A 26083-nucleotide genomic window follows, 5' to 3' on the forward strand; every position below is an offset into this window, starting at 1 on the left:
TGCATGGAAGATTATTGTACAAATTAGAGCAGTATGGTGTTAAGGGTAAGTTGCTACAATGGATAAAAGGGTCGTTGATTGGGGTAATCAATGGACAAAGTGGTAATCAATGAATGCTGCTCTTTGTGGATTAATGTTATTAGTGTAGTCCCACAGGGTTCAGCATTGGGCCCACCGTAGTTTTGTATATTTATCAATGATATTGATGAAGATATGTCAGGCTTAGTGTTGAAGTTTGCATGTGATAAAAAGGTTGGCAGTGTGCTACTGCAACAGGATCTAGAAAATTTGGTCAAATGGGCTGCAAAGTGGCAGCTGAAGTTGAACATTGACAAATACAAAGTACTGCATATGGGTAGAAGTAACGGCAGAGGAACGTACCTTGTAGTACTTCACTTAAGGTGGTAGAAAATGAAAAAAACCTGAGAATGATTGTTCAGTCAAGTTTTCTGAGCAATGCAGACAGGCTGGCAGAGCAGGTCATGGGGTATTGTCAATGATATACATTTGTTAGCAGGGAAAAGGTGGTGATTATCCCATTATACAAGGCAATGGTCAGGCCATGTCTTGATTACTGCATACATTTTAGGAAGGATGTAGAGTTGCTTGAACATCTGCAGAGAAGGGCAACAAAATTGGTGAGGGGAATGAAGTGGTCCTCTTACTAAGAAAGGCTTAAGTTCTGCAAATTGTAGCAGCTGGAGACTAGTCACTTGTGAAGTGATCTGATTGAGTTGTATAAGGCCTTGAATGGGTTGAGCATACTGAATTCTGATGGGAGTCTTCTGCTTGCTCAGATTACGAACTTGGGGAGGGATAAATTCAAATTGAGGAAAGACAATTGTAGAATAGATGTGCAGAAATTTGCCTTTAGCCAGTGGGTGGTTAATTGCTGGAACAAACTTCCGTCTGTTGCTGTGGAAGTTGAGAGCTTAAATAAATTCAAGTAGGAAGCGGATAAACATTTAGAGGGAATGGTTGTGTGAAAAAAAAATTTTTTTTTTTTTTTTGACTAATGCTACATTTGATTTTTTTTCCTAATTTTTTCATGCTTTTCCTAGAGAATTAATATTCTTTAGGAAAATGAAGCAAAGTTATGTAGCATCAGCCAAAAACAATAAAGAAAAGTATAACCAATATCAATTTCTCTCACCTGATTTATTTATTTCTTTTCAAATATTTGTCCAAACCCTCCTCTTTAAATTTAGATATTACATCTATTCTAACAGTCAGGCACTTTGACTATAAGAAAACCTTGAACATATTTTTTAAAATTATCTCCTCTAAAATTTAAATTCATGTCTGCCTGCTTGTGTATATCCTATGACTCAGTGTGTTTGCTCAATCCTTTTAACGCTCTGTAAACACTTCAAGCAGCTCATACTCCAGTTGCCTAGTTTTGGAGAATTGGAGACCTTGAAAATTACTATATATATACACAATATCATCTTCACTATCCAGTTTTTACATTTTCCACACTAAACTTTGTCAGTAACTTGCATTCTTTTATTAAATGCACTACAAAAATTATGATAAAGAAATGGTGATAAGGTGTGAAGTTCTGCTTCAGTCCTCATTAAAGATTTATCAATTTTATAAAAACTTTTTATTCTCTTTAAAAGATTCTTAATTTGATATTTTTCTAAAATTTCAAAGAGTACTTTTTGTCAGTACTTTTTGTATGTATATATTTTAAATATTTTTTATATATATATTTTTAATATTTTAAAGAAAAACCCTTCCCTTTGCCCTTGATGATGATTTACTTAAAGATGTAAACTACCATCAAGGATAAAGGGAAGGGTTTTGCTTTCGTAAAGGTGACTACAGTGGTCTCGGACAGTTTTTAAATTCTGTACTGTGGGATCAACTGATGATGTTACCAACAGCAAATTCTAAGTGGGAAGCAATCAAGAATTTAATCGTGAGGGCTACTAGGCTTTTCACACTGATTAAGAAATACTGTTCAATGTTTAGGCCTAAATGGATGTCAGATGAATTAATGAGGCACAGAGAAGAAAAATGCATGAGATGTACATAAATTATCAGGCTACACAGAAGACTGTGGCAGATATAAGCTTGTCTCTAATCAAGTCACAAAGGAGGTTAGGCAGGCAAAGGCAGATTACGAGAAATCTTTGGCAAAGGATGCAAAGAAAAAGAGCAAAAAAAAAAAAAACAGTGCAGAAAGGGATGAATCAGATCAGTCCACTTAACATAGATGGTTCAGCTATTGATGATCCTGCTCAGGTAGCTGATAAACTGAATGAGTATTTTGCATCTACATTCACACATGAGGATTTATTCAATGAGGAGAGTGCCAGAAGTTTATTAAACTCTAACAGGGAGCTAAGTGATTTTGAGATAACTGAGAGAAAAGTGGAGGAGAAATTGTTGAAGTTAACATATGGGATCGATCCAGTTATATTAAATGAGGCAGCAAAGGAAATAAGCAAATTCTTAGCCGTAATTATGAGAGCTTCCTTGGACTCAGGGAGAGGTCCCCATGGATCGGAAGTGTACAAATGTATCCCGAAATCAAAAATGGGATTCAAAGGGTGACACAACTACAGATCTGTTAGTTTAACTTGTGTTCTGTGGAAAATAATGGAGTTACTGGTTAAAGAAACATTGCAGGATCATCTAGACAAGACTGCAGTAATAGTTGAGACATAGCACGGGTTTGTTAAAGGTAGGTCTTGTCTGACCAATTTGATTGGATACTATGATGTGGTCACAGAGGAACTGGATGCAAAGAATAATTTTGATATCATATACTTGGATTTCAGAAAAGCTTTTGATACTGTGGCACATGGAAGACTGCTGTACAAATTGGAGTAGTATAGCATTAAGGGAAAATTGCTACAATGGATAAAGGATTGGTTGAGTGGAAGACGACAGAGAGTGGTAATCAATGGACACTGCTCTTCGTGGACTAACATTAATGGAGTACCCCAGGATTCGGTGCTGGACCCATTGTTTTCTGTATTCATCCATGATATTGATGAAAGTATATCAGGTTAAGCAAAATTCCTATATATCATTGACAAAACTCCATGACCTGCTCTGGCAGCTCATCTGCACTGCTCAGAGAACTTCATAATAACTAATTATGCAGTCAGATATGAAGTTCTCTGAGCAGTGCAGTCAGGCTGCCAGAGCAGGCCATGGAGTTTTGTCAATGATATATAGGAATTTTGCTAGCAGAGACAAGGAGGTGATTATCCCTTTGTATAAGGCAATGGTCAGACCAAACCTTGAGGCCTAATTTTAGGAAGGATGTAAAGTTGCTAGAACGAGGAAAGAACAACAAGATTGATGAGAGTAACAAATGGGTGCACTTACGAAGAAAGGCTTAAGTTCTACAAGTTGAAGTATCTGGAGTCTAGGCATTTGCGGGGTGATTCGATTCATGTGTATAAGGTTTTCAATGGTTTAATTATTATTATAATTAGCCTGAGGCTTTTGCTGCACCAGCCAAAAAAAAAATTCTGAGTTACCCTGTGAGAGAGAGAGAGAGAGAGAGAGATTAGCATTAGTAGAAGCATATGATGCAAGAAAGCAAGCTTATGCAGCATCAGCCAAAAAAAAAAAAAAAAAAAAAAAAACCCCACTTCCACTTCATCCCTCCGTTCGTTCGAAATACCTGTCCAGCTGAGACTTAAATTTATTTAGGTTATCAACTTCCACAACAAGGAACAGACTTTGGAAGAACAGACTTCCACAAAGGGATGGAAGTCTGTTCTACCAACCAACTACCTGCTAGCTAAAGGCAAATTTCGGCGCATCTATCCTACATCTGCCTTTACTCAATCTGAATCCTCAATCCTAGTTACGATACTTAGTATCGTAACTACGATACTTAGTTTAAAGTTTAACTTAGACAGAGATTTTGTAGGTATTACTTAGTATCGGTAACGGTATCAAATCCACGTGTTACAAATTGAACGAGAGGTCTTTTTTTTAACCAAATTTAGTCGATTTATTAACCAATTGTTATATAAAATTATCTTCTATAAGTAGATTATAGACCTAGTCAGGATCCTTAGTTTATTCTAAATTGAGATAGCGAGATTTGGAAGCTAATCAATACTTACGAGTCCGTAGAAGTACCGTTCAACAATTCCCGCCATTTTTACACGATAGCATAAGCTTAGTGTAGTATAGTGCATAATATAATATTGTCAGTTAATCAAGTTAATCAGTAAATCTATTAATCTTGATAAACTTTATTGTCAATTAAAGTGTATTTTTAACTCTATATATATATATATATATATATATAACGACTTAATCGTAACAAATAATTAATACATAACTATAGTGGTACACGTGATACGGAAGTTGTATAAAGGGAACTCGTAGAAAACACTAGATACCGAAAAAAAAAAAATAATAAATAACTGTTTTGGGATATATCTTAAGGATTTAATTTTTGTTTTGAAATTTTATTGAATTAAATCGGAATCATGACTCTGACCAGAGCAGCAAAGCAAAAGGCTCAAGCTAATGGGAGTGCTGTGGTTCAGGGGAGAGCTGAGGGGGGCAGTTGCCCTCTGAATCACAGTCTTTTAAAATGCACTGTTTGCTTGATGTTTGCGGAGCAGTCGGGTACGGGACATGATACTGCCAAGGGGGATGTCTTTGTGTGTGCACGATGTAAGGAGTGCAAGGAAATCAGGCGACAACTCAGCGTTGTTATGGGCCTTTATGAGAGCTTGAAGGACAGGGTGGATGCCCTCGAAGGAAATAAATTGAGGGGCCCATCAAGCTCTCAGCTGCCCACATCAACGCCAGAGCTTGCACTTGGTCATCAGGCAACACAGAGGCAGCCCCCTAGGCAGAATGCACTGGTCCCACAGGAACTAGTAGTTGTTGGTGACTCTATTGTCAGGGAAACGGGGAACATGCTTTGTAAAAAGGATAGGTGGAATAGGACCAGGGTATGTCTGCCAGGGGCAAAGGTTGATGACGTTGTAGAGCGGATATCATCTTTTAAGGGCACAAAAGGTGATATAGTTGTACACGTTGGCACTAATGATATTAAGAGTAGGAGACCGGCAGAATTACTTAGCAAGTACAGGTTACTGTTGAAAAAAAGCCGTGAATCAGGGTTGAATTTGAAAGTGTCTGCAATTCTGCCCAGACACGATAGGAGGGAGTATATGATGAGAGCCTTGTCGATCAATTCGGCCTTGGAGGGATTGTGCAAGGCTCAAGGGGTAGAATTTTTTTCAGCCTGGACTGTACTTGTTAACAGGAGAGATTGCTTCTACAGGGATGGGGATACACTTAAATAGAAAGGGTGCAAGAATTTTTGCTGATGCTGTCGAGGCAATGTTAGGTGGGTCAGAAAACTGCTAGTTGGGGGGGATACAAGGACTAATAGATTAACAGTAGCCACTGGCAGAGGTGGAAGTGATTCTTGCACTGCTTCTATTGAAATGAGCAGAAGCCTGAAAAACAAGATGCAGGATATTTCAGAGACTGCTGGGAGTCATTGCGGTACAAGTGTGTTAGGGTAGCTAAGAATAGAAACAGGTGCATGTATACCTGCGTGTACACCAATGCTAGGAGTTTGGTAAATAAATTTGATGAATTTGAGGTATTGCTCAAAACATCAAAGGCAGATATTGTTGGGATATCAGAGACGTGGTGTCACACAGATATAAGTAATGCGGAACTGGAATTTGGGGAATACAATGTGTATAGAAAGGATAGACAGGAGGGGAGGAGGGGTTATGCTATTAGTTAAGAAACACATAAAGCCCAAGGAAGTGAAGCCAGTCAACATCGATGGACAGGGCAGTGTCGAGTCAGTTTGGTGTGACATAAGCATAGGGAAATCAAAATTGAGAGCAGGAGTGTGTTATAGGCCTAATGACTCTGATGAGTATAATAAGATATTGTACAGGGAAATAGTGGGCCAGTAAATCAGAGAGTCTTATAATGGGGGATTTTAATTTCCCAGATATTGACTGGAATTTGTGGGTTGGTCACTCGCACACTAGCAAGGCTTTTGTGGATTTATTGGATGATTGTTTTCTACATCAGCATGTTCGTGAAGCAACAAGAGGGAGCAATACTCTTGATCTGATTATCAGTAGTGATTCTTCATGCATTAAGAATCTGCAGATAAATGAACCACTAGGTTGCAGTGATCACAGTGTGTTGAAGTGGGATTTACTCAAGGAGGTAACTACCATCAGAGGTAAAGGGAAGGGTTTTTGTTTTCGTAAAGGCGACTATGATGGTCTGAGACAGTATTTAAATTCTATACAGTGGGACCAACTGATGATGTTACCAACAGCAAACTCAAAATGGGAAGCATTCAAGGAACTAATCTTGGAGGCTACCAGGCTTTACATACCAACTAAGAAATATTGTTCAAGGTTTAGGCCTAAATGGTTGTCAGATGAACTAATGAGACATGTGGCAGAGAAGAAAAATGCATGGGATACATACAAATTAATGGGTGACATGGAAGCCTATGATAGATATAAGTTGGTCTGTAACCAAGTCACAAAGGAGATTAGGCAGGCAAAGGCAGACTATGAAAAATCCTTGGCAAAGGATGCAAAGAAAAACAGAAAAGAGTTCTTTACATACTTGAACTCGAAAAGGAAAGGGATGAATCAGATTGGTCCACTGGATATTGATGGTTCAACAGTTGAGGATCCTGCTCAGGTGGCTAACAATCTAAACGAGTATTTTGCATCTACATTCACGCATGAGGAGTTATTCAGGAAGGAGAATGATGTAGGTAAAGTAAACATTGGCAGTGAGCTGGATGATTTTGTAATAACTGAGAGGAAAGTGGAGGAGAAATCGTTGAAGTTAAACATAAAAAAGGCACCTGTGGTGGATGGGATCTATCCAGTTATATTAAAGGAGGCAGCAAAGGAAGTATGCAAACCCCTAGCCATAATTATGAGAGCTTCTTTGGACTCAGGGGAGGTACCCATAGACTGGAGATGTGCAAATGTAACCCCAATTCACAAAGGAGGATCAAAGGCTGACACAAGTAATTATAGACCTGTTAGTTTAACTTCTGTTCCAGGTAAATTAATGGAGGCACTGGTTAAAGAAGCACTGCAGGATCATCTAGACAAGAATTCAGTTATAGCTCAGACGCAGCATGGTTTTGTTAAGGGCAGGTCTTGCCTGACCAATTTGATTGGATACTATGATGTAGTCACAAAAGAACTGGATGCAGGGAATAACTTTGATATTATATATTTGGATCTTAGAAAGGCTTTTGATACTGTTGCACATGGAAGACTGCTGCACAAATTGGAGCAGTGTGGCATTGGAGGCAAATTGCTGCTATGGATAAGGGGATGGTTGAGTGGCAGAAGACAGAGAGTGGTAATCAATGGTAATCAAGACACCATGAGCTGCAAGAGTAGCTCATGGTGTCTTGTCAATGATATACAGGAATTTTTCTAGCAGGGATAAGGAGGTGATTATTCCCTTGTATAAGGCAATGGTAAGGCCACATCTTGAGTACTGTATACAGGTCTGGAAGCCTCATTTCAAGAAGGATGTAGAGCTGCTGGAACGGGTACAGAGAAGGGCAACAAGATTAGTAAATGGAACAAAGGGTTGCTCTTACGAAGAAAGGCTTAAGTTTTGCAAATTACAGAGTCTGGAGACTAGGCACCGGCGAGGTGATCTGATAGAGGTGTATAAGGCTTTGAATGGTTTGAGCATGCTCAATGCCAATGGGATTCTTCATCTTGCTCAGAATAATCACCTCAGAGGGCATAAATTCAAATTGAGGAAGGACGGATGTCGGATAGATGTGCGGAAATTTGCCTTTGGCCAGTGGGTGGTTGGTTGGTGGAACCGACTTCCATCACTTGTTGTTGAAGTTGATAGCCTAAACAAATTTAAAGCTCAACTGGACAGGTATTTCGAACGAACGGAGGGGTGAAATGGGAGTGGTGTGTGTTTTTTTTATTTTTTTTGGCTGATGCTGAATAAGCTTGCTTTCTTGCATCATATGCCTCTACTAATGCTAATGAATTTATGCCCTCTCGGGTGATTATTCTGAGCAAGAGGAAGAATCCCATTAGCATTGAGCATGCTCAAATCATTCAAGGTTTTATACACCTATATCAGATCACCTCGCTGGTGCCTGGTGCTGGTGCAACAAATCTTGTTGCCCTTCTCTGTATTCGTTCCAGCAGCTCTACATCCTTCTTGAAATGAGTCCTCCAGACCTGTATACAGTACTCAAAGTGTGGCCTGACCATTGCCTTCTATAAGGGAATAATCACCTCCTTATCCCTGCTAGAAAAATTCCTGTATATCATTGACAAGACACCATGAGCTACTCTTGCAGTCCCTTTGCACTGCTCAGAGAACTTCATATCTGGCTGCACAATTACCCCCAGGTCCTTTTCATTCTCTACCACTGTCATTGTAGTACCACAGAGTTGATACGTTGCTCTGGTGTTGCTGTTTTCCATATGTAGTACTTTACATTTGTCAATGTTAAACTTTATTTGCCACCTCTCAGCCCATCTGCTCAACCTTTCCAGATCCTGTTGCAGCAGCATAGTGTTAGTAGTGCCCTTACCAACCCTGCCAACCTTTCTATTGTCTGCAAACTTGGACATTAAGCTTGATATACTATCATCAATATCATTTCTAAATACAGAAAACAATAATGGAACCAAACATTGAACCCTGAGGGACTCCACTAATAACATTTAGTCCACGATGAGCAGTGTCCATTGATTACCACTCTGTCTTCTCCCCCTCAACCACCCCTTTATCCATTGCAGCACTTTGCCTCCAATGCCACACTGCTACAATTTGTGCAGCAGTCTTCCATGTGCAACAGTATCAAAAGCCTTTCTAAGATCCAAATATATAATATCAAAGTTATTCCCCGCATCCAGTTCTTTTGTGACTGCATCATAGTATTCAATCAAATTCAGTCAGCAGGACTTTCCCTTAACAAAACCATGCTGTGTCCGAGCTATAACTGAAGTCTTGTCTAGATGATCCCGCAGTGCTTCTTTAACCAGTGCCTCCATTAATTTTCCTGGAACAGAAGTTAAACTCACAGGTCTATAATTACTTGTGTCAGCCTTTGATCCACCTTTGGGAATTGGGGATACATTTGCAAGGGAAGTCCATAGGGACTTCCCTTGAATCCAAAGAAGCTCTCATATTTAAGGCTAATGGTTTGCTTATTTCCTCTGCTGCCTTCCTTAATACAGGGTATCCAAAACATTTCGTTTGATTTTGGTATAAATTATTAACCAAACAGTAGAATAAAAACCAAATTATCGACTATATTTTTATCATGATTACTATTATTTTAGTACTGTTGGAATGTAAAAAAAAAACCAATTTTATTTTCCAAATTATTTTAGTCGGTGAATTAATCAAACTGTGCAAATTGTTATTCTTCATGATCGATACACTTTTGTAATTGTCCTGCTACACTGCAACATACCTTTTGACACAGCTCAACATCAGCAGTAGTAGCAAATTGTTCTGTAATCACTTGATGAAATTCTCAAACATTTCTTGGCCTTTGTCTATACTAAGTGTTTTAGAACCCCTATAAGAAAAAATATGGAGGGGTTAGGTCTGGTGACTGTGATGGCCATTGATTGGCCCACAACCTCAATGTGTTAAACAATCCAATAATTTTCTTGTCTTCCGTAACGGGGTGGCCCCCCACCTTGTTGAAATAATATTTTTATCCTCTGTTGCACTCGAGGATAAAAATAAGTTTTCAATGTGTTAAGATAATTAGCAGACTTGACTGTCTCATCAAAGGAAATGGGACCAATGAGGCCTTGACTGGAGATTTCTGCTCAGTCACCCCTTTAAGGTTTACTTCTTTTGCAAAGATGTATGGATTTTCATGGGCTCCGTAGACACATTTGTGCCAGTTAATGTGCGTATTGAGTTTGAAGCAGGCTTCATCAGACCACCATACCTTGTCTTGCAGAGTGGGGTCAGTATGAATCATATCTAGGTAAAGTTCTGCAAACTGTACTCATCGATCAGCATCTCTGTCATTTATGTGATGAAACAGTCATAGGATGTATGACTATATCCTATGACTACAGGATAGGCTTCAGAGTCATTTTCTGTAGTAAATTGTGAACACTTTGTCAAGAAGTCTAGATTTCTGTAGAAAGACGACAAACTAATTTTTTGAGGATTATGATATATGCTGGCCAATAACTGCTCTGCCTTTTTTTTTCAGTTGTCACTGTTTTTGGTCATTCAGACCTGGGTGTATTATGCACAGACACTGCACTGTCAAATTTATCTACCACAGCTTTGATATTTCTTACTTGAACTGCATAAATATTAAAATCAGCACCTAGATGCTGACTTGCTTCTTCATCATTTCAACCACATTGATAGTAAATTTTAACAGCTGCGATTCTTTGTTTTTTTATTAAGTCAAAATACCATGTCCAATAAACTATAATCTGAAATTAAATTTAAAAATTATTTTATTTAAAAAATTTAGAATAATATACAATATATCATAAACAATAACAGTACAGTAGGCAATAAATAAAAACATCATACCCTCTATCCCTTTGTCAGTGTCATTTAAGATAATCCAAAAAAAGAGTGGTCCCACTACTGATCGTTGGGGAACACCACCTCTTATATTAGTCCAATTTAAAGACTAACAGTTAATCACAGTCATGTGCTTCCTGCAATTCATCTAAGAATTTTTCCATGTGATTCCAACATATTCCAGCTTATAAAGTAGCCACTCATGTGAATCTGAGTAAAATGCATTGCCGAAATCTAAATAAACAGTGTCAAAATTATTTCCTGCATCCAAGTTGGTTAAACATGATTTTTCCTTTACTAAGCTATGCTGTTTCCGTCAGAATTCCATATCTATTTAAACGAACTGTAATGCACTCTTTATCATTGCCTCCATGATTTTCCCTAATGCTGAAATTAGACTGACTGGTCAGTAATTACCCACTTCAATCTGAAAGCCACCTTTATTGGCAATATGTTGGCACTCCTCCAATACAAGGGAATAACTCCTGAGTCTAGCGAACTACCTCATAATTAACTTCAATAGTTCAATGCACTCTCCTGCTGCCCCCCTCTCTCTCTCTCAAAATTACTGGGTCATAACTCACCTTTGGGCTCAAAAGTTTTATTAAGTTTTACAGAAGAAAGACCTTATTTCTAATAATAAGGCCTTTCTTCTGTAAATATCGATGTGAAGTACCTTTCAATTCATCTGCATTAGCAGGGTTATTTATAACTTTCCTGCATTCATTATGCAATGGTCCGAACTGATTCACTCTCTTTTCTTAGTATTCATGCATAAGAAAAGTCTTTATCCCTGTTCTTTACTCTCTTAGCCAGCGATGTCTCATAATCTCTCTTTGCCAGCCTAACTTTTTCTGTGGTATTAGAGATAAATTTGTAGCTGTTATAGGCATCATTACTTTTTCTTTTTTCACTCTAACATTTCTATGTGCCAACTTTTTCTGCTCTGTTAAACTGGCTAGTTCATTATTCATCCATCTCAGAATCCTCATTGTGCTATTTTTTCTTAAATATCTGTTAAGAGACCTGGAAGTCATAGCAAGATGCTGTCTCACCATTTTAAATAAATTACACATTATATTTTTGGCAGTTGCTTAAAATTAGTTTAATACCAAGGTAATTGAAGTAAAGTGAAAGTTCTGCTATGAGTGATAACTCACTGCATTTACCAGGCAATTTAAATCTTACTAGCTACAAAGACACAGAGAAGGAGAAAATCCTACTTTTCATTGTTTTTAAGAGGCAAACTAGCATTACCTACTACTTTATAATTTATTAGTACAAGATTTAATTGAAATGTATGTTGCTAATAACATTTGAATTCATGTTAATATTAAGATACTAACAATTTTTAATTTAAGTTGCACTGACTTCTGATCTTCCCCTCCCATCTTTCAGAGTCATTAAAGGAATGGTTACTCTAGGTAATATGATGGCCAAAATTTTAGCTGGAAAAGTTTTTTCAACTGCACAAGTTTCTGATGTACTGTATACCCAGTTCCATAAAGTACGTCTTGGTTTATTATGTTGATATAATTTAAAGCCACAGCTTTAAAATTTTCATTTAAAATGTATATGATGAAACACAACTTTAGCATAATTCTGTCAGAATGTAGTGAGTATTCTTTGAAAATAATGAAATTGTTCGTGTACCTATAGTACATGATATAGACTTACTTGTTGCAGACAAATTATATATATCACTGTTTTCATTGTTAAATCTTTCATACATCAAATAACGTTTTTAGATTTCTACTGCGTTCCATTCAAAAACATTTGGAACCCGATAGAGCATATTTAAGAGCATCTGAAGAGCATATCATATAAAGAACTTTCACCTCCTCCATGTACCTCTGAATGAACCACCTAAACAAAAAAACAGCTGCAAATCTGGCAATTTGAAACTAAGAAATTATGTGCAAATTATTATACATACATACATATCAGATCATGTCAAAACCTGTACAGGCCTTGAAAATGCAACCAAATACTGTAGTACCATTTGGTCTAAAACTAGAAAATTTCTAGAAGAAAGTTACACTATAAAAGTGTGCTTGCCACAAATGTATTCATTTCATTCTGATAGGACATGTATATTGATCTAATCATTTTGGTTAATGTATTTCAGATACCAGAATTTTACATTTAATTTAATTTCATGGTACTACCCAGATAAATGCAACTTTGAAAATGTTCTAAAATTTTGATGTGAATTTTAGCATTAGTATTAGTAGAGGCACATGATGCAAGAAAGCAAACTTATACAGCATCAGCCAAAAAATAACCCCTTCCCATTTCACTGATCCATTTGTTCCAAATGTTTGTCTAGTTCTGCCTTGAATTTATTTAAGCTATCAACTTCCACAACAACAGATGGAAGTTTATTCCAGCAGTCAACTACTCAGGTTTGTAATCCATCAAGAGGAAGAATCCCATCAGCATTGAGCCTGCTCAATCCATTCAAGGTCTTGTACACCTCAATCAGATCGCCTTGCAAATGCCTAGTCTCCAGAAGCTGCGATTTGCAGAACTTAAGCCTTTCTTCATAAGAGCACCCCTTTGTTCCCGTCACCAGTCTCATTGCCCCTCTCTGTACTCATTCTAGCAACTCTACATCCTTCCTAAAATGAGGCCTCCAGACCTGTACGCAGTACTCAAGGTGTGGCCTGACCATTGCCTTATGTAAGGGGATAATCACCTCCTTATCCCTGCTTGCAAAATTCCTCTATATCACTGAGAAGACCCCATGACCTACTCTGGCAGCCTGTCTGCACTGCTCAGAAAACTTCATACCTGACTACACAATTACCCCCATGTCTCTTTCATTCTCCGCTACCCTGGGTGTAACACCACATAGTTGATACATTTTCGCAACAACTTTTGTTGGTACAAAATCGCGAGTGTGGGTGTTTCTCGCTAATCCTTGTTCAGTATGTGCTATGCGCTTGTCATGGAAAGTTTCGTCGTTTGATTTTAATTTATATTCTTATAAATTGAATAAATTTATCAATTTATAAATTGATTGTTGTTGTTATTCGGTTTTTAGGAGCATTAGCAACTAAGGCCATATTGCTCCGGGAATATGCGGTGGTCATTGACCTTTTCACATCCTTCGTATTTGGTGGTGACAGGCTCAAACCCCGGTCTAATCCTAGCTACGGAGGCACCTTTATAAATTGATATGCTTAAAAAAAGTGATAAATCTACCGTTTCGCATTGTAAAACAGACTTTTTCGAGTGTGGTAATGGAAGAAAGTGACTTTATTGTGCACAAGTTCTTTCTAACCCGTACAAAAATATGGATACGAATAACAAGGGAAATGTGAAAAGATCAAATAAGGTGATGACATTAGCGAATAAAATTGAGTTATTAGACAAAATTTCTAATGGTGAAAGTGTCTCCTCAGTGGCAAAACAATATAAAATCAATGAATCAACGGTAAGATCAATCAAAAATTCGGAAGTAAAAATCTGCCGTAGTGTCCGTGAAAACATGCTAATTGCTTCAAAAATTTGCTCTGTAACTCGTGATGTTAAATTATAAAAATGGAAAAAGCTTTAAATCTATGGATAGAAGACCGAACTCAAAATAAAATTCTGTTAAGTTCACTCATCATTCGTGAAAAGGCAAAACTCCTTTATCAACACTTTAGCGAAACTGGTAATAGCACTGGTGGGATAGGTTTTTTAGCTAGCAAAGGAACTGGTTTGAAAGACTTGTTTGAAATTTCTAATAAATATTACATTTAATATTAAATTATTTCTTATTTTCATTTCGATGCCATATGCTTGCATTTCACTATGTACTGTCTATGTACATAGTCATATTATGAAGGTACCTATAATACATACATAGACAAGATTTTAGACTAGTTTTTCTTATATATTTCATACTTTGGAATGGAACCCCTTTATTACTATGGGAGTCATTACTCTGTATTAGCGGCATTTCTCAGGAACGTAGCCCCAGCGAATGGCAGGGGTTTACTGTATATGATGTCAAAATTATTTTTTGCATCCAGTTCCTTTGTGACTGCATCCTATTAACCAATCAAATTGGTCAGATAAGACTTCTCCTTGACAAACCCATGCTGTGACTGAATTATTACTGCTGTCTTGTCTAGATGATCCTGCAATGCTTCTTTAACCAGTGACTTCCTTATTTTCATTGGAACAGAAGTCAAACTAACAGGTCTGTAATTACTCATGTCAACCTTTGATCCCTCCTTTGTGAATTGGAAATACATTTGCACTTCTCCAGTCCGTGTGGGACTTCCCCCGAGTGCAAGGATGCTCTCATAATTATGGCTATGGGTTTGCTTACTTCCTTTGCTGTCTCCTTTAATATAACTGGATAGATCCCATCCACCCCAGGTGCCTTTCTTATGTTTAACTTCAACGATTTCTCCTCCACTTTGCTCTCGATTATTACAAAATCATTTAACTCCCTGTTAGAGTTTGATAAACATTTATAGTTTGGATGATTTATGAATAGCATATTTCTTCTCACATTTGAATTTCTCCTTCCAAGAGTGGGATATTTTTAGCGTTAGCATTAGTAGAGGCATATGATGCAAAAAAGCAAGCTTATGCAGCATCAGCCAAAAAAAAAAAAAAAAAAACCGCTCCCATTTCACCCCTCCGTTCGTTCCAAATACTTGTCCAGCTCAGCCTTAAATTTATTTAGGCTATCAACTTCCACAACAAGGAATGGAAATCTGTTCCACCAACCAACTACCCGCTGGCTAAAGACAAATTTCCGCACATCTATCCTACATCTGTCTTTCCTCAATTTGAATTTATGCCTTCCCAGGTGATTATTCTGAGCAAGAGGAAGAATCCCATCAGCATTGAGCATGCTCAAACCATTCAAGGCTTTATACACCTCAATCAGATCACCTCGCAGGTGCCTACTCTCCTGACACTGTAATTTGCAAAACTTAAGCCTTCATAATAGCAACCCTTTGTTCCATTCACTAATCTTGTTGCCCTTCTCTGTACTCATTCTAACAGCTCTACATCCTTATTAAAATGAGGCCTCCAGACCTGTAGCCGCCTCCGTAGCCAGGTGGGAAGGAGCAGCAGTGCGTAGCACATGCTTCTTGATTAGACCAGGGTTCAAGCCCGTCACCACCAAATACGGAGGATGCGGAAAGGTCAGGGAATGACCACCGCATATTCCCGGAGCAATATGGCCTTAGTTGCTAATGCTCCTAAAAACCAAATAACAAACATCCAGACCTGTATACAGTAGTCAAGGTGTGGCCTGACCATTGCCTTATACAAGGGCATAATCACCTTATCCCTGCTAGAAAAATTCCTGTATATCATTGAAAAGACACTATGAGCTACTCTTGCAAGACCATCTGCACTGCTCAGAAAACTTCATATCTGCCTGCACAATTACCCCCAGGTCCTTTTTGTTCTCTACCACTGTCATTGTAGTACCACAGAGTTGATACGTTGCTCTGGGGTTACTGCTTCCCATATGTAGTACTTTACATTTGTCAATGTAAAACTTCATTTGCCACCTCTTAGCCCATCTGCTCAACTTTTCTAGATCCTGTTGCAGCAGCATACTGTCATTAGTGTCCTTAACAACCCTGCCAACCTTCATATCATCTGCACATGGAAGACTGCTGAACAAATTGGAGCAGTGCGGCAATATTAGTCTGCAAACTTGGACATTAAGCTTGATATACCATCATCAATATCATTTATAAATACAGAAAACAACAACAGACCCAACACTAAACCCTGAGGGACTCCACTAATAACATTAGTCTACGATGAGCAGTGTCCATTAATTACCACTCTGCCTTCTTCCACTCAACTATCCAGATATATGATATCATAAAAATATTATTTAAAATGATATTCATCAAAATATTAACATTACTTAGATCTTAATTTTTTTTTTTTTTTTTTGTTTCTCTTCTTTTTCTAGTGAACAATAATTTTTTTCAACTGAACAATAATTATTTTGACAATAAGTTCACATGTATATAAAAGGGATTATTTTGGCATTTTTAGTTTGATATTAGTTTATAAAAAAAATCAAAAGCTTATTCCACCAAAGTGCACTGAGGGCATTGCCGTTGGGGGCTCATAAGTAAAATTTCAAAATAAGGGTGATTTTTGAGGGGGTTGCCAATAATAATAAAAAATGTTGGAGGGGCCTCGAATGGACCTTGTCCCCATTGGCCTCCAGATACATTTTCACAACCATATGTCTGTAACATGGTAGCAATGCCACACAGTGGCTACAGTGTAGGAATAAGAAGACTAATATTCCACATAGACTATGCGCCAGACATTAGTTCATATAAGCTGTGGCGGCTCACATCATTCATGGGTACCCATACTTGCTACGAGGCCCGAGAAACTGCATTTTGTGTGGGCACATCAGCACCAACACTTAATCACTGACGTGGAAATCTGTCACCTGGTCTCAAGGATGCTATTTCCAACTCTACCATGCTGATGGGCATATCTGTGTTTGGAGACAGCAACATGAGGCCATGACACCTGTGTACACTGTTGGTGTTTGGCAGGCTGGAGGTGATGGTGTTATGGTTTGGGAATTGTTTTTATGGCATTCCCTGAGTCCTCTGCTCACCGTTAATCAATGGCTTGATGGGAATGCATACCTTTCTATCATCACTGACCAAGTACACCTCTCCATGATGACAATGTATCTAGATAACTCAGGCATCTATCAACAAGACACTGTGCTATGAAACCCAGCAGGTTGCTAACTGATTTCAGGAACACAACAATGAATTCTCCATCCTCCCACGGTCACCCATTTCACCTGATCTCAGCCTGATTGGTCATGTTTGGGACATACTGGAAAAGGACATTATGACCATCCACCTGACAATGTATGGGCATTACTGGACATATTGTGCAATGCATGGGTTGCACTACCACAAGACACTCCGCAACACCTTGTACAGTCCATCCCAAGACATTTACAAGTTGTACGACAGGCAAAAGGTGGCTGCATAAAGTATTAGGTTGGTGTTGCTAATGCAAAGACAACTCAGTGTATGTATAGTATGTAGTGTTTAGGGTCATGTGGCACCAGCAGTTTCTGGTGGTGCCACATGAAGACAGTTGCATTTACCCTCACTCACTCATACAGACTAGGTCACAGCACCCTGAATATGAACACCACTCTTTTTTTTTTTTCTTACAAGATTACAATCAGTTCTCTTGTGTCAAATACAGTTCCCTGTAAAGGCCAGATAGTGTGGGCAATATGTGGTTTTTGTAGTATAGTGTAGGATTATGTTGTTCATCTGGCCTCTTACCCTAGGGACCCATGAAACATCACCAACCTCTAATTACTCTACCAGGCGTGGGGGAATTCAACCAGGTAGTAGAGATTAGCAGCTCTGGTGGAGCGAACCCCGGTGTCACCTGAGATTGCCAAGGAAAGACTAAAGAGAATTATTTTTTAAAATAATAAATAAATAGAATTTTTTATTGGAAGTGAGTGTGGGGGGATGACTTTGAGTTTTGGTGAAAAGGAGTAAGTGATAGAGGGTGGATGATAGGAAGGCTTCTACCCGGAAGTAGAAATATGGGGGACAGATGAGCATCACTGTAGAAACAACCCACCCTACATGGGGGCTGGGGACTGTAAAGAAAAGTGGTTATGGCGCCTCCGTGGCCAGGTGGGAAGGAGCAGCAGTGCATAGCACACGCTTCTTGATTAGACCAGGGTTCAAGCCCGTCACCACCAAATACAGAGGATGCAGAAAGGTCAGGGAATGACCACCACATATTCCCGGAGCAATATGGCCTTAGTTGCTAATGCTCCTAAAAACCAAATAACAAACAAACAAAGAAAAGTGGAGAGTATTTAGGGTGACAGAATCCACCAGGCAAAGGTGTGGATGTTTAGAGATGGGCAGAGCCCTGGAGTAATGGGAAGAGGGAGTTAAAGTAATAGTGCTGGGGCATCCTAAGTTTTGTTGGAGTTGCCACCTTGGCATTTTTTGTCAGAATTCGATGTCCTGTGGAATGCTGAAACCATTGTCGGCATCCCATCCCATGCTGCTGGAGAAAAGGAATGAGCACGTGGAGGGGGGGGACTTCCTGGATAGGTTGACCCCAGTTGCAATGATTATTTGGGGCGGCACTTGTCTACTGCCAGGACACATTTCATTTACACTAATCAGTCATAAACTTATCATACGCATGCACACAGAATGTGTTTTTTTTTTTTTTTTAACACATATTGCATGTATTCAGGGTGCACAGATATTGGGTCTAAGAAGACAGTTGCATTTACCCTCACTCACTCATACAGACTAGGTCACAGCACCCTGAATATGAACACCACTCTTTTTTTTTTTTTTTACAAGATTACATATCAGTCACTTGGTCACCACAGAGTTTACACATATGACCAGATAATTCATACTGCAAATACACATCTTAGCCTGTAATGAGAACATTATATATATATATTTTTATATATCATATTCGGAGGGCATATACAGTGTTTACAATCATGTGGCTTTGGGGGTCTCCCCCAACTCTGCACAGTGTACTCTGTATCATAGTACAAATCAGGGTTGCTAATGCGCCAATAAAACCCAACAACCAATCCCCCAACAACAAATCAGGGTGAGCTACTGTAACAAGATCTATGAAAATTGGTCAATGGGCTGAGAAATGGCAGTTGAAGTTTAACATTGGCAACTGCAAGGCACTGCATGTGAGTAGCAGTAATTCCAGCTAATTTAGATACGAAATTCTCTGAGCAGTGCTGACATACTGTCAGAGCAGCTCATGGGGTTTTGTCACTGATATACAGAAACTTTGCAGTTTTACTAGCAGGGATAAGGAGGTGATTATCCCTTTGTACAAGACTATGGTTAGGCTGCATCTTGAGTATTTTATACAGGTCTGGAGGCCTCACTTTATGAAGGATGTAGATCTGCTGAAATGAGTGCAGAGGAGGGCAGCCAGATTGGTGGATGGAATAAAAGGGTGCTCTTAACTAGAAAAGTTTCAGTTCTGCAAATTGCAGATTCTGGAGACTAGTCATTTGCAGAGTGATCTTATTGAAGTGTTTAAGGCCTTGAATGAATTGAGTAAGCTGAATGTGAATGGCATTTTACTTCTTGCTGAGACTACACACATGAGGGGATATAAATTTAAGTTTAGGAAGGATGGTTGCAGGATAGATGTACGGAAGTTTGCCTTCAGACAGCAAGTAGTTGATTGTTGGAACAGGCTTCTATCTGTTGTTGTGTAAGTGGATGATTTGAATAAATTCAAGGAAGAACTAGAAAAATTCTGAGGGTAGGGTGAAGTGTGGTTTTTTTTTTTTTTTTGCTGATGCTATATAAGCTTACTTTCTTGGATCATTTCTAACTGTTACTACTAATGCTCTTGATCTGGAGTACAGCCTTATGTCATTCTGGTTCATCATAACAATCACTAATGTTATGCACTTGATTAATAAAAATAAGATATTTTATTAACGAGCATTCTGTTTTGTAAAATTTTCCATTTATACACCCATTATTTTGAGGATGCTTTATTTTTACAAAGCTCATGTTGATCTGGAAAAATACATTAATGAAAATAAGAATTCTTGGTCTGGTCATCAATTTCTAAAAAAAATTATGAAAGTTATTTTTTTTAATCACTTACAAAAATCATTTGTGGTATGGTTTGTAGTGCTTTGGTAATTGAATGGAACCATACTGTACTGTGCACTGGAGTGCTATATCTCTGCTAGGATATTATTCCACCTTGGGGAATAATAATGGTCCCCGATCTCCTAAAGCTGAAAGCTAGTTGCAAAATTTTATGGTAGAATGCAAGATTGTATGTAAAGTTGCCACTCAGGAACCATATTTCCTGTTCTGCTGATTTTTAGTGAACCGGCTCCATCAGACCTCTGCTTTCATCTAATATTCATTTACTCAAATGAATATTCCTTGTGTAAATACAGAAAACATCTGAATAACTCTTCAGGAACATAAATTTTTGTTGTTAATATTAATTATATTTTATGGCACTAGTTTTAAATCTGGAGACCTCCTACATTGTCATGGGCTGCACAATATGAAGAAGTGAGCTATATGCAGCCTGTAGGTTGGACAATTTCATGAAAATTTTATTTCAGATCTTTTCAAAAGAAACAAAAATAATATTAAGATAGCAGTTTTGATTTTTGCCCTACATTGTGTATTGATTGTTATTGTATTTATTAATGTATTAAATATCATGAATAATGACTGTGTGAACCATTTAGTTTTTGAAAAAAAAAAAAGAAAACTAATAGTAGCTGTGTTTATGTACACCATATTGACAGAAGTATCTGGGCATTTCTGAGATTTGAGAAAAATAAACCATACTTACTATCCACATGTCAACAATGGGTATAAAAAAACAGCTGTATTCATGCTGCTATGCAGGAGTGTGTTGGAAAATGGTTTGAGCTTAGTTACTTCCAATGGGGAGTCACCATAGAATACTATACAATTAATTTATTTGTGTCATTGCAGCAAAACTGCAGTGTTCTAGATCATTGGCAGTTCTTAATTACCAAATGGAAATGTGATGCTACTACTGCATGGAAATGTTCAGGCAAACCACAGAAATTGACAGAAAGAATGGTATGTAGACCTAGTAAGTCCTCATCAAATGTTTTCAGCCAGTTCAGGAAGGCCACAGGAACTGATATTATTACAGGGATGATATGTAGAGCTGCACAGCATTGGAATTTACAGAAGACCTGAAGTGCACAAACAAAACAGCAGCATTCAATGCATGGCATTGACTTGCCTGGTGCATAACCCATCATAATTGGTTCCTGGAATGTTGGAAAGCTATGTTATGGAGTGATGAATCACAGTACACAGATTCTGATCTGATGGCAATGTTTGGGTCTGGCAGATGCCTGGAAAATGTTATTTACCAGAGTGTCTGTCATCCCATCTGTGAAATTAGCAGAATTGAAGCCCAAACCAGGAAGAGGACCCCTTCCAATCACTGTTTAGGTTTATTTCTCATGGTTTGAGCATGAACTATTGGCCATTGTTCTTGGAACAAACAGTGAATACCATACAGTACATTGGCATTCTGAACATTGTATACCATACAGTACATTGGCATCATGAAAGCTGAATTGGCCACTGTTGAAGGAGGTATGAGCTGAAATACTGCTTTCCTGTTATCAAAAATTGATGAGGATACAGTGTGTAATTTATGCAAAGGTAGGCCAACACATCACTGAATATATTGAATCAATATGGTTTTTGCAGGTAACAGGTAGCTGGACAAGTATTTCGAATGAACAGAGGGATGAAGTGGAAGTGGTTTTTTTTTTGGCTGATGCTGCATAAGCTTGCTTTCTTGCATCAAATGCCTCTACTAATGCTAATGCTACTTTTGACAATTTAAATTACAGTATATGTAAAGAGTTTTTTACTATTGTTTTTCTTAATGTAGGCACACAGCAGGTAGTGGTTGTCATTTCAATTTTATGTATTTATTTTTTTATTTCAGAATAAAAATTTTAAAAGGGGCTTAAATATCAATAACAACCAATTGAACCTTATCAAAATAAATAAAAAAAAATAACTTAAAACTTAAGTCAAGAATAATAATATACTAAAGCACCAAAAAATATAAAGATAAAGCTACACACAGTAAAATTAGTTAAAATAACAAATTATAAGTGAGGATTAAATAAGTTAAAATCACAAACATAAATGAGAAGCTTTGAAGGTAAGGTGCCTGTTTTCAATTATATAGTAACTTACTGCCGCTAAACACAAGATTCACATTTTACAGTGGACCTGTATTTGTAACTTTATGTTGGTGTAATCAGATGTGTGTGCATGTGCATCCTCTGTGACAGTATAGTGGCTACACCTGTCTGCGTATAAATCAACTTAGAGACCAGAGGAATTCTTATAAGCCCTTCAATCAAGACTGTACTTAGTTGATCTCAGCCAGACGAAGTAGGATTTTTCATTCTATACAATATGCAATTCAACCCACAAACTTGCTCTGTTCTACAGATATAATATACAGACCAATATGGCCTTATTTGCTAATGCACTTGATAAATAACTACAGCATGCATATGCACAACTTGCAAGTCATTAATATAAGCATATGATTAAACCAGTTTTTACTATTCTTGGCAAAAACTTATGTTTAAATGGAAAATGCAATATAGAATTATTCTGTTTGACATTAGCATTAGTAGAGACATATGATGCAAGAAAGCAAGCTTAGGCAGCATCAGCCAAAAAAAAAAAAAAACTCTCCCATTTCACCCCTCCATTCTTATTTTAGAATAAGTATAACAGTTTTATTTCTTATTAGTTATGAATCATTATTAATTGTGCAGCAAAGAAAATTTAGCCAATGTAGTACCAGCTAAATAGGTAATATTTATACCATAACCAGCCTTAAATATCATTTAAAATGCAAATAAGTGTATTGAGGAGGATAAAAAAAAGAAAAGATATATTATAATAATCTATAATTATACAATCATAATATTCTGTATACAGTATGTATGTGTCAGTGAAATGCAATATTGGTTCTGTACGTATATTTATAGAAGGCAGTTATAATTATAGTGCATCTCAATATATTTCTTGACTGAGAAATACATGTCAAAGAGTATGAAAAGGCTGTTTAAGCATGGGTAATGCATTTCTACTACCCAGGTAGTATGCATGCATCATTTTATTATATCTCATATTGTGAATATCTTCACAATGAGTTGCCTAGGTATTGCACTACTTCATATAAGTAATGCTTCTGTGGTAGAGAAGACTACTGTTACCAGGGCCAGTGCCAGACTATTTTGCATCCTAGGCAAGGCAAGCTACTTGCATCCCCTCCCAAAAAAATTGCCAACTTCGATTTTTAAGAACAGATGTTTTGTAGAAAAAAATAAAAAGCACAAAACTGAAACTGCTAATTTTATTTTAAATTGCAAAAATAAGTAATAATCAATCTTTGATTATCTTTCACAAATACAAAAGAAAATATTTTGTCATATAAATCATTTTTAGCTAAAGGGTACTCAGTATAATGCATACCCCTGCCATTGGCAACACAACATTAAAACCTTTTACTTCACACACCTTTAAGTATATATGCTATTTAAGGCGTAACCAACCTGTCATGTTACCACAATATTTTGCTTATAGTCAGACAGAGAAACAAACAAAAAAAAGACAAACAGGGTTAAAAAGTCTCATAAAAGTTTCAATTTCAGGCACATCAAAATCTCACTTTGTGTGCCTTTTCCTTTGCAAATTTTGTCACCAATTCAACCATATCAAGTGCTGATGCCTGGGCATGTTCAATTGATATAGTTGCCAAGCCAACTAGTCTCTTTTCCAACATTGTAGAGCGTATGTACGTTTTATAAGTTTGAGCTTTAAGAAACTACGTTCACCACTTGCCACCGATACTGGAAGTGTGAGAAAGATCTTTAGAGCAATGGAAACATTAGGCACATTATCCAGGAGTTTTTGTTGTAGTATGAAAAGAAGTACTTCTTGTGGCAGCATAGACTTTGGAAGTCTTAGAGCTATTGTTATAAATTCGCAACACAGATTTTCAGCATCAATATCTTTGTTTCCGTTATGCATTAATGATTTTTCCAAATTCTTGCAGTCCTTAAGTACATCTTCAGTAGATTTTTTTCTTTATACTCTATATATCATACAGGAAGCAAAATAGGGAATTATATTGTTGTAGATGTTGGGAATCGCTCTTCAATTGATTGTTTGGCCATGTCTAAAACAGCATAGTAGAAACCTACTTAGAAAACTGCTTTGTGGTGTCTTGTGGTGTCTCTTCTTGGGCCTCATACTCCATTTGCCATTTCTTTCTCCTGTTTCTAACTTGTTCTGTCTCACAGTTTGGTAGTATTTCTAGTTCCTTTGCAATCTCAGTAGCATCTGTCAAAACTTGTTGAAAACCCTCATCACACCTGCAGTCCACAAGGTAATTCTTAGTCACTTGCAATTGTCCTGTAGCTGAATTTAAATCAGCTTGCCTGTAAGATTGACTGCAAAAAGGATGTTGTACCATGTAACAAGGGATACCACAAACTTGAACTTACTAATTGCACCAACAAGGGCCTTAGCTTCAATTCGGGAAGTATCTCCAGATGAAGCTTGTTAGGCTTGTATCATCAAAGATCTCTATTAAAGCGTCATATATATTGCCAAGATATCCCGGTGGTTTCAAAGCATCAATCCGACTCTCCAGTCTTGTTTTGCTCAATGGCTTAACAGTTATGCCTAAGTATGATATATGGCTAGTTAGAATTTCCAAAGCTTAGTCGATGCAGAGAAATAATTATAGATCTGTTGAACCAAAATGAAGAAACTAGTTGCTTCCAGACAACACCTAGAAGCATCATTAACTACCAAGCTTAAAGAGTGTACATTGCAGGGCACAAAAAAGGACATGTGCAGGACTTTCTTTTGTACTCCGTTTTCTTTGCCTTTCATGTTACTCCCAATATCGTAACCTTGACCACACAGATTTTCAATTGATAATCCCATTTTCTCAAACTGTTCAAGAGGAGTTTCTGCTATAAAAGCACCTGTAGTGGAACAAATCCCAAGAAATTTTCTCTTATGATAACTTCAGGCTCAGACATCTCATCATCTGATGGTTTGATTACATCAACAAAATGTACAATCATTGTCATTTGCTCAATATGACTAATATCAGGTGTGCAGTCCAGAATAATTGAATAGTATTTGGCCAAATTTGTATGTGTTAAAATGTGCTGCTTTATAGCACCAGCTAGAAGCTGTATAAGCTCATTTTAGATATCTTTTCCTAGGTAGTGAACCATTGTTTCTTTAACTCTACCCAAATGTTCATTCTTGATAGGATCAAAAAGAGCTAGACATTCTACAAACTTTAAAAAATTTCCATTGCTAGCACTGTACAACTTTTCATTTGTACTGTGGAATGACAAGTTTTGCATGCCAAGAATGCTGACCAAAGCAGTCAAGCATTGTAAGATTTATCGCCAATATTGTTCTTGTTGCCTAATTTTTCTGCTGGTTATTAGCATCAATTGTTTTTCCTTTAGATAAGTGCAATTCAAGTTCACGCCAGGCTTGATAGTTTTCTAAATGGTCAGTATTCCGTTCATGTGAAGAAGGAATTGCTCCAATTTTTTTCCAGTCTTTTGAACCTGTTTCTTGTAGGGATGATGCACCATTTTTTTTTTTATGAACAACTTACAGCAAAAACAGAAAACCACATCTTTTGAGGTTGAATATATCAACCATTGATGGCACACTTCTTCACCATTTGCTAGTTTCCTCTTGTAGTGTATAGGAAAAAATCTTTCTTTTTTTTTTTTTTTTTTTTTTTTTTGATTCTTTGGGAAAATCATGTTATGGTCCATGTTGTATTATAAGCTGTCACAAATTATCACTGCAACAGTAGGGCCATTTGTTAGAATCGCTGTAATTCAAGTCAGGCA

General features: G+C 37.5%; 1 protein-coding gene across 5 annotated transcripts in view; it reads left to right on the top strand.

The window, feature by feature from the left end:
- The window catches only part of Cbs (Cystathionine beta-synthase), a 244741-nt gene that overhangs the window by 206541 nt on the left and 12117 nt on the right, over positions 1 to 26083 (top strand). For all 5 annotated transcript variants that reach the window (XM_090381660.1, XM_090381658.1, XM_090381662.1 and 2 more), the window contains exon 11: positions 11965 to 12073. In XM_090381660.1, the coding sequence (XP_090237786.1) occupies positions 11965 to 12073 (109 nt within the window). The remainder of the gene's footprint in view (positions 1 to 11964; positions 12074 to 26083) is intronic.

Source organism: Mastigoproctus giganteus, chromosome 9, assembly GCF_048544385.1.
Source record: "Mastigoproctus giganteus isolate SK-2022 chromosome 9, ASM4854438v1, whole genome shotgun sequence".
NCBI lineage: Eukaryota > Metazoa > Arthropoda > Arachnida > Uropygi > Thelyphonidae > Mastigoproctus > Mastigoproctus giganteus.